General features: G+C 40.0%; 1 protein-coding gene across 1 annotated transcript in view; it reads right to left on the bottom strand.

Annotated features, from left to right (window-relative positions):
• The window catches only part of LOC133486406 (kalirin-like), a 218,457-nt gene that overhangs the window by 42,625 nt on the left and 163,350 nt on the right, over positions 1 to 12,482 (bottom strand). Inside the window, 4 exon segments of the mRNA XM_061791478.1 lie at positions 2,123 to 2,218; positions 3,452 to 3,598; positions 3,715 to 3,788; positions 6,655 to 6,861. Coding sequence (XP_061647462.1) covers positions 2,123 to 2,218; positions 3,452 to 3,598; positions 3,715 to 3,788; positions 6,655 to 6,861 — 524 coding nt within the window.

Genomic DNA, 12,482 nt, shown 5'->3' with positions numbered 1-12,482 from the left:
TTCTCTTGTTACTGTTCTCGGTTATGTTAGTTGACTTCCAGTCATAATGATGATGGCAGCACTCAGGTCTACCGGAAAAGCAGTTCCGGATCCTTCTTGGGAAAGGGATGTAACTTAAAAAGTTGTGAATGGATGTGGATGAAATTTGGAGTATAGCTTTGGCAAGGACTAATGTATGAAGCTTTGATAATGATCTGGGGCTGCAATGCACTGTGGAAAACGTACATTTGTAAGAAAAGCTATGAACAAACAAGAAGAGCTGGATACTGTATCCAGATCTGTATTCTAATCAAGGTCATTTTCATTTTCACAACACAAACATCAATAAAAAGATTCGGACAAAATTTTGTTGTGTTGCCCGGATATATATAACCAATAAAAGATTTTACAAACCCCAATTCCAATGAAGTTGTGCCATTGTGCAAAACATAAATAAAAACAATACAATGCATAGATCATTTTACACTTGACACTATGTGAGTCCCAGTATGCCCATGTCTGGAAACAATGAGTCCCAGCAACTAATCATCACGGAGTACAGATACAGTCATCCTCCGCTATATGACGGTTGTTGCTTTGCGGTCCCGCTATACTGCAGATTTTTACTTGTACAATTTGTACAATATTTTTATGTTATCCATTGCTTTTGCTCTCTTTCAATATATTATGTTTCAGCCTGCCATCCCTTTTCAGGGACATCCATGCTTCTTTCAGCAAGACAATGCCAAACCACATTCTGCACGTGTTATAACAGCATGGCTTCGTAGTAAAAGAGTGTGAGTACTAGACTGGCCTGTCTCCCATTGAAAATGTGTGGTGCATTATCCATCCATCCATTTTCAACACCGCTTATCCTGGTTAGGGTCACAGGGTGCTGGAGCCTATCCCAGCTGACTTCAGGCGAAAGGCGGACTACACCCTGAACTGGTCACGAGTCAGCCCCAGGGCACATATAGACACGGACAACCATTTGCACTCACATTGTCACTGAGTGGGAACTGAACCCACGCTCCCCGCAACAAAGTCAGGCGAGTGTACCACTACACCATCAGTGACGTTGTGGTGTATTATGAAGGACAAAATACAACAACAGAGACCCCGGACTGTTGAGCAAAATGTTGTACATCAAGAATGGCAAAGAATTCCAACTACAAAGCTTCAACAATTATTGTCCTTAGTTCCCAAACGCTGTGACAGTGGTAAAAATGCCCTTGTCCTACTTTTTTGGAACGTGTTGCAGGCATCAAATTCAAAATGAGTAAATATTTGCAAAAACAAACCAAAAAAATATCTTGCCTTCGTAGTGTATTCAATTAAATATAGGTTGAAAATGATTTGTAAATCATTGTATTCTGTTTTACTTACATTTTACACAATGTCTCAACTTCATTGGAATTGGGGTTTCCATGGCGAGTTCGATAATTTTTGCAACAAAAACAAAGTTGGGAAGTGAAATTTGATGTGGAACTTTGCTATGACACAAAGACTATTGTATTAACCCTTATCATGACCTGGTCCTGATCCTAAATCTTGATCATTTTTGAAACAAACATAAGTTCCTGCAGATTTTTGATATGTAACATTTTGTATGACCCAAAGATGACTTGATTAAGCTTTAGGAATGATCTTGATCTGTAACACAGATCATTTTTGCAACGCAATCTGAATTGAAGAAGTTGTTTACAGATTCAGAGTGAAACTAAGCTAGCGTTGGTAAGCCACAATACTTCATGATTACGCCTTTGATAATGATCTGGAACCAGATACATAATCTAAATCTGGATTAACAACAAAAAAAGGTGCACGGTTTCTATGTGCCATGGACAAATCAACTATCATTAGTTAATGAGCTGAATCCGGATGCAGCATTGTAGAATAGTTGGTCTAAATATGTGAAATATCACTACATATTTATTGGAGGAGGTCTGTGGTCCATCAAATTGTTTTTCACGTTTTGAGTGGTAGAACAAGGGAGGTTCTACCGGCCACCATCACAACATGACATTGCATACTAAACAGCAAGGTAAAAAAAAAATAAAAAAAAATCACAACCAGCCGGATGAAAGACAGACAGACAGACAGATAGATAGATAGACAGACATGCATGCATACACACACTCACCATCTTGGTTTTAACCAGTTTTTCTATGGCGCTAACCAGCTCGGCGGCGCAGGGCACCTCAGAGGACAACTGCAGAGACGTTAGCAAGGACGACGACTGAGAGAGGAAGCCGCCAAGGGGGAAACAATAACAAAAGCGCGTTAGGAAGGACGGCGGGAGACAGTCAAGGTAGAAATAAGTTTGAAAAGGAAAAGTGGATTGGTAAGGTGAAACCTGACTGGAGAGTACTCAGAAAAAAAAGAAAAACATTGCCGCCAGAATAATTCTGCACTAAGGTCATTGTGTGAATGCTGAGAAATGACCACTGGTAATATGCTATTTTTCAACCAAAATTAAAAAAAATTAAAAAAATAAGCAAAGTGCTAAATCTAAATAGCATGTAATACCATCACAATTTCAATGAGAGTGCTGCTTATTTGGGGCGGTTGTGTTCTTATTTTTCTCAACCAGCACTCTTATTGGTTCTGAAAATATCAAATTCTTTTGCCAGGAGATAAGAGGTGGAATTGTGGCCCGAAAAGCCTGAAGATCATGGCACTCTCCAAGCTTTCAATTAGATTAGTCTGGGGGATACATTCCAGACCCTCCTGCAATACGTGAAAATCTGCAATATAGATAGACCATATAAATTTTTTTGTTACATAGTTTTACTCCTCCCTCACACTTCAAACTTATTAAAACACACATAAAGTTAATAAAACACCTTTCAATGTATTCATTAGCGTCTGTGCTCGCAGTTTTTCCGATAAGAGGCAAAGTGTGCTTGCTTCGAGCTGTTTAGTTGTCAATCTCAGTTGAAGTTTACCATAAAACTGACACATACAGTAAAACTATGTAACTGTACATTCAAAATGTAACTGTACATTCAAACACCAAAATGTTCAACCATTTAATAATTCTAAATTTTTCAAACAACTGCACTTAACACACACACAGCAACATAAAAATAGACCATACAACAACTCTCACAAGCGTATATTCTATCCGCTCTGCGGGAGCAATGACTATTTCTCGAGCTTGGGGAACTTTTCTGCCTTTTTTCTTGCTTCTTAATTATGCTGCCTGTCTTCCAGTAGACTTCAGTGCTGCCACAGAGTTGCACAACGTGCTACGACAATGACGTTGTGCAACTCTAAATAAAACGTGCCTGTATACTGTAGAAACAAAAACAAATAAATAAAAAAAATCACGCCAAAATATGTAATAAACAGGGACTTGAACCATCAACCACGATAATGAGATATATTTTATCTCAGCTACATCTCAGCATTCACATGTTGTTTCGAAAGGGAAGTTCAGATTATAGTTATGATTTTTTTTATGAGTCACCTTGTCATCCTGGGCCGATGGGTCCTTGATGATCTCCATGGGCGGAGGCAGGGGTGTGTGCGCCTCCTCATCCTGCTCCTCCTCGCCGCCGCTCTGCATGCCGGACGGCGTCTTGGAGAGGAGGTTACTATCCTTGCCAAGGATGTGCTGAAGTGCAATAATAGGAGGCATTTATTAAATATTCTTCCATTAAATAACGATGAAATGCACAAGAGCGCTACGAACGAAGGGGTCACCAGTCAAGTTAATTCTCGATTGCGTACCTCATCGATGATGTCATCCTGCGGGTTAAGGTCAAGCTGTCCCTTCCGGCTGTCATCTCTTCCTCCCACAGGACCTGTCAATCAATCATTATATACATTAACTCATGACTCAGCATTAATTGAATTTAAGTGATTTTTTGAAATTAAGATAGCCCATTTGTGTGTTAAGCTGAAGTATACATGGTCAGGAGATAACACTGGCACCTCTGTGTGCATCTTGTATTGTCTTTATTAGCAAAGAGTAAAAGTTAATGACCGTCCAAATCATCTGAGCTGGGCCAAAGCAGTCATGTAGTGCGGCAAACACTTTGTGATAGTCAGCTGACATGAATGGACCTCCACATGTGACAGCAGCATGAGACAACAGTTTGATGTCCTAATTGCTTTTCGAGTACAGTCGTGTGTCCCTAAAGAGTTGAGGGCGAGCTTGTTGGAATAGGGAGGGCAAAGTCGACCCAGCCATATTCCATCTGCTTCACACTTCTCAGGTTGGGGGTTTAAATCCAGGCTCCGCCTTCCTACATAGAGTTACCATTTTCTTTCCGTACTTGTGTGGGTTTTCTAAGGACGTCAATTGCGATTTTTAACGGGGATGGGCGGGGGAGGTTGTCATGTAGCTGGGGTGTGAAAATCTGGCTTGTGGAAGAACTGCACTGACAAGCTGCCGCCTGCAGAGGGCAGCGATGCTTTACAATTAACAGCTCAGGCAACAGCATTAGGAGGAGAAGGGGAGATTAGAGATAAAGACAGAAAAAGAACATTGAGAAATCGGACTACAAGCAGTTTACACTCGAAGGATGTTCAAGGGCTCCTTTACTAAAGCCCACCATCAAGAAGGCGAGACCAGGAAGGAGGTGGAAGATCTGCACATGAAAAGGCCAGCGAAATGAGACGAAATTGTAGTGCAAATCCTGTCGTAAATATTTAATATATAAAAACATCCATCCATTTTCTTGACCGCTTATCCTCACTAGGGTCGCGGCCTGCTGGAGCCTATCCCAGCTATCTTCATAATACATTATTTTGATATTAAAAAGCCGTCTCGCAGTGTTGTTTTATGTTCAGAAGTTGTCCTGAAAAAAAAAAAAATATTGGTATCAAAGTCATTATGATTCTTGATTTAACTCTTCACAAAGCCTTTTCTCAGTTTTTTCATCAGGGTGAAACTAGCCTATATTTGGCTGCTGAATACTAAAGAATGGGAAAAGCTCGAAACAAACTTTTTTTCCCTATGAAGGAAGAGAGTCTAATTTTTTTATTTTGGTGGTTTTGGTGTTTACATAGGCATAGTACACAATATTTTGTGGGGCTTGAAAAAGCTGTGAATTTGCTCTGGAAACGGCTGGCAGTGAATGAGTAAAACTGCAATTTTTCAATAAAGGTAACTTTTGCTAATTTTGTCCACTAGAGGGCGCACTGATGACCAATTAAATGAGCACCTTTGCACTGTGAAGCACACACAGTTCTGTAAAGATTAATACCTGCTATAGAATTATTTTGAGACTCAATGTGGCAGAATATCAGTCAACATCAGTTCAAAAGAGTTTTTTTTTTTTTTGGTTTTTTTTGATGCACTGCCCCAACAGGGTGACAACTGCACCCTAATTTTCTTTTCACACTTCGGTTTGTATGGTGTGAAGAGTCAGTTGAGAGGTTGTCAAGATTTCTCGACGGATGTTGAAATTTATGTAAATTTCAAATGATTTCTGTGCTCTGTAAATTGGACGTGTAAATAAAAAAAATATTGTTGACATTGCATTCATTTTTGTTAAGAAATTTCAGATTGCTCATCTGAGTTGAAACAAGATTTACAACAGGACAAGCAATAAATGTGACTATATTTCAAATGTACTTGCAATTACTTGCACCCGAAAACGGGAAACGTTTGGAATAGTTATTTATAGCTTATTAGACCACGGATATACTGGACCGGCCCATTTGAGATCAAATTGGGGTGAATGTGGCCTGTGAACTATAATGAGTTTGACACACCTGTGTCTAAATTGTCCTTATGTACAACCCCAATTCCAATGAAGTTGCGACGTTGTTTTAAACATAAAAAATTGTACGTTGAGGAACATTGTCCTTAAACTGTTCGACTATTTTCTCACGCACTTGTTCACAAAGAGGTGAACCTCGCCCCATCTTTGCTTGTGAATGACTGCGCAATTCAGAGAAGCTCCTTTTATACGTAATCACGGCACCCACCTGTTCCCAATTAGCCTGTTCACCTGTGGGATGTTCCAAACAGGTGTTTGATGAGCATTCCTCAACTTTCTCCGTCTTTTTTGCCACCTGTCCCAGCTTTTTTGGAACGTATTGCAGCCATAAAATTCTTAAGTTAATGATTATTTGCTAAAAACAATAAAGTTGATCAGTTTGAACATTAAATATCTTGTCTTTGTTGTGTATTTAATTAACTATAGGTTGAACATGATTTGCAAATCATCGTATTCTGTTTTTATTTATGTTTAACACAACTTCCCAACTTCATTGGAATTGGGGTTGTAGGAATGGTTCGCTGTCTATATGTGCCATGCGATTGGCTGCCAACCAGTCCGGGGTGTACCCCACATTTCCAGTAAAGTCAGCTAGGATAAGCTCTAACTCAGCCGCGACCCTAATGAAGATCTGCAGCATAGAAAATAGATGGATGAATGGATCTTCTGTATAATCAGCACTGACCTTGGCTTTTTTTCCCCATGTTTCTGTTCTGTATAAAATGGCACTCACGCAATCGGAGGAGGTGTCGACCCAAGCCCGATCCATCTTACTTTTTCATGGTCCATGTACCTCTGAGTTTTCACCAAAGTTTTCATACATTTGAGTGTGTTATTTGGGTACACGTGCGTATGCTGTACATCATCATTGGTCATACATATTCTGATTCACGGCTACCTCTGTGACGTATAATAGGTATCGGAATCGTGCCATTCTTACCCGTCTTCTTCTGTTTGTTATTGGGGAGTTTCTTAACCGAGCTGCCGTGACTGAGGCGTCGCACGGGATTGGTCAGCCATTTCCGGAGCGTGTTTCCAGAGCGTTTGGGTCCTGGCGAGTTGGACTGCAGTGAGCTGAGGGACGGCTGCGGCTGGAGGTTCGCCACCGACTCTGTTTTCCCATCGGAGCCGCTGACAGGATAGTTTTCTGAGGGAGAAACACAAACAAACCAGTGAACATTTAAAGGTGCATTTCCACCTAAAGTTCCAAGGAAATTTTAGTTCCTGGTACTTGTAGTAGAGCTTGAACTAAAATGTTCCAAATAAATATGGTTCCAGTGGTTGCTGAACCCAAAGTACTACCCTTGTAGCCCTACTAGCGCTGCTGTTACTCAATGGATTAAAAGTCCACAAATTTGGAGAGACACTTTTCATTGGTTGGCAATCTTGTGTACATTTACTTGTTATCAAAGCAGGAGTGTTTTATTGTTTTTTACCACTGTATAAGCAGTGATGAGCTTCTTTCAAAACTTTACTTTTAGAGGACATTTTAAGCTACATTTTCAATTTAAGTTCCAGAAACCTTTTGTTATACAGCAGTAGGTTACTTGTTGTTTTTTTTTTGGCCTTGCTCAATGTGGCCACATGATTTGCACATTCATTCAAGCGTCAACACAAAAAGGCAAGATGACATCCAAAGTTAATCAATATTGAGTAATCTCACTTTTTAAGACCAGTTGTCAATCATCTGAGTGTACCGGATGTGCAGAACAACGCAGAAGAAAAAAATGCTTTTTGCCCTGGAGTCAATGTGTGCGTGTGTGTGTAGTCATGTGTCAGGGGTGCGGTGGATCAGCTGCGCTCACACGCAGCTGGGAGCGAAGGGCTGTGGCCATGCGTACAGTGCAAGTGTGTCTCGGACAGAAAATGAAAGTTCAAAGGTCAGTGGGATCTCCTGAGGTGTTCTTCGCAGAACAATAATCTATTCCCCCACCCCAGAAGCTTCATGTTTTTCACTGGTTCGTACAGTATGTCCTCCCTCCTCTTTTTCAGTTTGCTCTCTGCTTTGCGAAACGCACAAAAAAAACAAAAAAAACAATGTCATTGTTGGAAGTTCTGAGGAACCCCGGTCCTCAGAACTGTGAGGCAGATGCTCTAACCAGTCGTCCACCGTGCTGCCTGGAAGTTCACCAATTATCGGAATGTGTACCATTTCAAGCTATTCATTGGGGTTGAACTACTTGACTAACAATTTAAAAACAAACTGGATGTGTTCTAAAACGTTTGACCGGTCAAAAGGCACAGTCTCCAAACTTTAACTTTAAACTGGAGAAAAGCGTGAAAGCAACACAGCCTACAAGTGCCACACAGTTATGGGAACTTCTACAATAGAGTTGGGAAGAACTTTCAGAAGAATATTTCATTTCCATTTTAGCAATAATGCCATGAGTCAAAATAATGAGTCAAAAGTTTAGAATACACTTTTGTTTGCAGATTGATTCCATGATTTCTTCTGCAACTTGTATAGTTATTTGTACTGTGCTTTCATTTCAGAGTCAAATGGGTAAAACTTCTGACGGGTAGTGTGTGTGTGTATTAAAAATGATGAGACAACAACTGTGCAAATGAAGGAGCGAACGGGAAAGAACCTCTCTTTTCCAATTCACATTCAGCCAAGGGAAGAAAATCCGCCACGCTGACATTTTGTATGTGTGTGTGTGTGTGTGTGTGTGTATGTCACCTTGGAGTCGGTTGTGACCGCCCAAAATATGTTTTGGTTTCCCAAAAAACAATGCGCATCATTTTCCAGTTAAGCCTGAGTGAAACTGTGATTATATGACACCAGGACAAAGTGAGAGACTGCAACAACAAGTGTTGTGTGGTGGAGAAACTCCTTTTTAAGCTGTTGCAAACAGTCATATATGTACATACAGACATACTTACTGTACATAGATAACTTACCTACCTACCTACACACATAGGCAGATAAACGTGCAGCTACAGTATATGCTAATTGCGGTACGTTACAATCAGCTTCATTCAAATTAATTTGTGTATGTAATTGCTAATTCATTACTGGTATTTTCTGTTATTGAATTAAGCAACCAGACCCTTTCCAATGTCGCAGGAAGTTCCATTTTAATATAATAATTTATGTCCTACATAATAATAAGAAGAAGAAGAATAATTACTTGTCCTTAGACTGGCTCTACGCTTCACTAGTTACTTACTGAAGTGCTGTTGTGCAAATGCAGTGTCGTGTGACTTGTGCGTATTCAGCAAAAGCCATGTTAGCTCTTCAATGTCCTTGACAGCATGCTTGACAACACAAAACACACACAGAACACACACACACACACACACACACACACAGCTGAGCTGACTAATAACATTCCACTCCCTAAGAATGAAAGCACAAAACTCCTCCAAGGCCCAAAAACAAAACTAAGTGGTATACCTTCTGAAATGCATGCAAATAGTGGTTTGGGACAATTACGCACTTAACTGCAGGTGGGAGGTGGGCAGAAAGCCTTTTCTTTGTAGAAGCACCATTTTGGCAGAACATTGAACATTAGTAGCATAATTTTACCATCTATGGAGAAATGTGTGGAAACATCAAGAACTGAGTAGGACCTGGTGGAACGAATAAGTTGCGTATCTCCCAGAAACATAAACACGGATGTCGTGTTGTGCTCAAGACCACATTATACAAAACCAAAACTTACCCAAGACCAGAACTCACAGAGACCAAGACTTGTAGGAATCAAGACCAATACAGATACAAGCCGAGAACATGACAAGACCAAGACCAAAAAAAAAATAATAATAATAATTTAAAAACCCTGACAAGGTTGAACAGTTAAAGAGCATTCACATTAATGAAACTGAAAAATAGAATACCACTGCTGGTCTTGACGGGAAAATCGCAAGTCCTGCCGGTCCAAGACCAAACATTTGGGCTTTGAGTCCAAAAAAAACACCAAGACTCTCAAAATTTGGTCTCGAGAGTGGTCTCCAGACTAAGACCGGTCTGGAGTGTTAAAACACTACTTGGACGCACAAGTATCCATATTTTAATTCATTTCAGAGACTATTTTGTGGCTTTTAGGTGCTAGTGATTTGGTTAGCAAGTAGCAGTTAACGTTTTGTCGTGTGAATGATAGCATCTATGAACTTTTTCTTTTTTTTTCATCTGAAGGGATAATTGAGGGCAGTTTGTTCAACTTAAGTTGCTAAGTTGGGGAATGGGAACTTTTAGAGGAGAAGAATGGCCACTCTTTTTAGAAAATATGGCGATACAAATTTTATACACACACACACACACACACACACATATATATATATATATATATATATATACATAAATTCACATGTATATATATATATAAAAACCCAATTCCAATGACGTTAAACAAATAAAAACAGAATACAATGATTTGCAAATCATGTTCGACCTATATCTAATTGAATACACTACAAAGACAAGATATTTAATGTTGAAACTATTTTACGCTTCATAATGCGCCACACATTTTCAATGGGAGACAGGTCTGGACTGCAGGCCGGCCAGTCTCGTACCTGCACTCTTTTACTACGAAGCCACGCTGTTGTAACACGTGCAGAATGTGGTTTGGCATTGTCTTGCTGAAATAAGCAGGGGCGTTGCTTGGATGGCAGCATATGTTTTTCCAAAACCTGTATGTACCTTTCAGGATTAATGGTGCCTTCACAGATGTGTAAGCTACCCATGCCATTGGCACTAACACAGCCCCATAACATCACAGATGCTGGCTTTTGAACTTTGCGTCCATAACAGTCTGGATGGTTCTTTTCCTCCTTGACGACGTCCAGAATTTCCCAAAACAATTTGAACTCGTCGGACCACAGAACACTTTTCCACTTAGCATCATTCCATCTTAGAGGAGCTTGAGCCCAGAGAAGCCGGCGGCATTTCAGGGTGTTGCTGATAAATGGCTTTTGCTTTGCATCGTAGAGTTTCAAGTTGCACTTACGGATGTAGTGCCAAACTGTATTTACTGACATTGGTTTTCTGAAGTGTTACTGAGCCCATGTGGTGATATTCTTTACACATTGATGTCGGTTTTTGATGCAGTGCCGCCTGAGGGATTGAAGATCATGGGCATTCAATGTTGGTTTTCGGCCTCGCCGCTTACATGCAGTTATTTCTCCAGAATCTCTGAACCTTTTGATGGACCGTAGATGATGAAATCCTTAAATTCCTTGCAATTGAACATTGAGGAACATTGTCCTTAAACTGTTCGACTATTTTCGTACGCACTTGTTCACAAAGAGTTGAACCTCGCCCCATCTTTGCTTGTGAATGACTGAGCAATTCAGGGAAGCTCCTTTTATACCCAATCATGGCATCCACCTGTTCCCAATTAGCCTGTTCACCTGTGGGATGTTCCAAACATGAGTTTGATGAGCATTTCTCAACTTTTTCAGCCTTTTTTGCCACCTGTCCCAGCTTTTTGGAACGTGTTGCAGCCATAAAATTCAAAGTTAATAATTATTTGCTAAAAACAATAAAGTATATCAGTTTGAACATTAAATATCTTGTCTTTGAAGTGTATTCAATTACATATAGGTTGAACATTACTTGCAAATCATTGATTCTGTTTTTATTTATGTTTAACACAACGTCCCAACTTCATTGGAATTGGGTTTGTGTGTATATATATATATATATATATATATATATATATATATATACATATAGTGTGAAGGGTGAGGAGCGTACCCTGCTGCTAAAAGTCAGGTGAGATCGGACAACGGAGCTACTGTTGCGAGCCAACACAAAAGACAGACCGTGGACTGCCGCATTGGCCGCCACTCACTCTCCTCGAACAGAACAGCCCTCTTTGTCTTGTCAGCCCGCTTTCTATCATCGTCACACTACCCCTCCAGACACAGCCTGTTTCATTCTGTAATTACACCAAAAACACCTCGACAACCCCCCCCCCCACCGCCACCCCCACCACATCTGTGAATAGCGCCGGATATTTAACCATTTGCTTTGCTTTGCAAACACTTAAAAGTTGTGCACTACACTTAATTACTAAATTACTTCAATCCGACAAGGAGATCATGTTTTACATTGGCATGGTTATTATTATTTTCTATTTATTTATTATTTTTTTTAAATCTATCCAGATTTTATACAATAGGATGCCACTGAATTTGGCAGAGAAAGGATCAAGTCACATGCAAGTCTTCAGTAAGGCCTGGTATACACAAACACACACGAGGATTTTTTAAAATCTTAAAAGAAAAAAAAAAAAACACCCTAGTATTTTGGTCATATTGTGTGTAGTGTGCTCTGACAATCTCGACACAGGACCCTAGGCTTGAGTCTCAAACAAGGCCCAAGTCATTTTGTTTTTTTCAAAGTCACATTACTGATGCAGTCTTCAGATCAGTACACACAAAGATAATCGGGGTGTTTTTGTCCCGATTCTGCCCGTTCCCAACCAAGCACGTCAAACGCTAGACAATTTTAAATCTTAGAAGATTATCCTATAGGATTGTCTTTAGCTCTGAGGTGTTCAGAGTGTATTTGTCCCAATTTTAGGCTCTGAAACAACTCGGGGGCTACAATCTTAAATATTGAATGCGTTCAATATTTACGGCCAAAACACTTCATTTGTGTGGGTCATGATGCCAAGAATTGTGATGTGAGACAGAATGGAGCCAATCAAAGAAGCACCCAAGACTGACGAACACGGAAATGACCGTAAATGAAAACCGATGTCGTTTTATATATAAAAGTGGGTTCCCCAGAATATTTTTTTTCCAGTCTTTTTATTG

The sequence above is a fragment of the Phyllopteryx taeniolatus genome, chromosome 12 (assembly GCF_024500385.1).
Source record: "Phyllopteryx taeniolatus isolate TA_2022b chromosome 12, UOR_Ptae_1.2, whole genome shotgun sequence".
NCBI lineage: Eukaryota > Metazoa > Chordata > Actinopteri > Syngnathiformes > Syngnathidae > Phyllopteryx > Phyllopteryx taeniolatus.
Note: the sequence above shows the minus strand (reverse complement) of the source record. Positions and strands in the feature narration are given on the sequence as shown.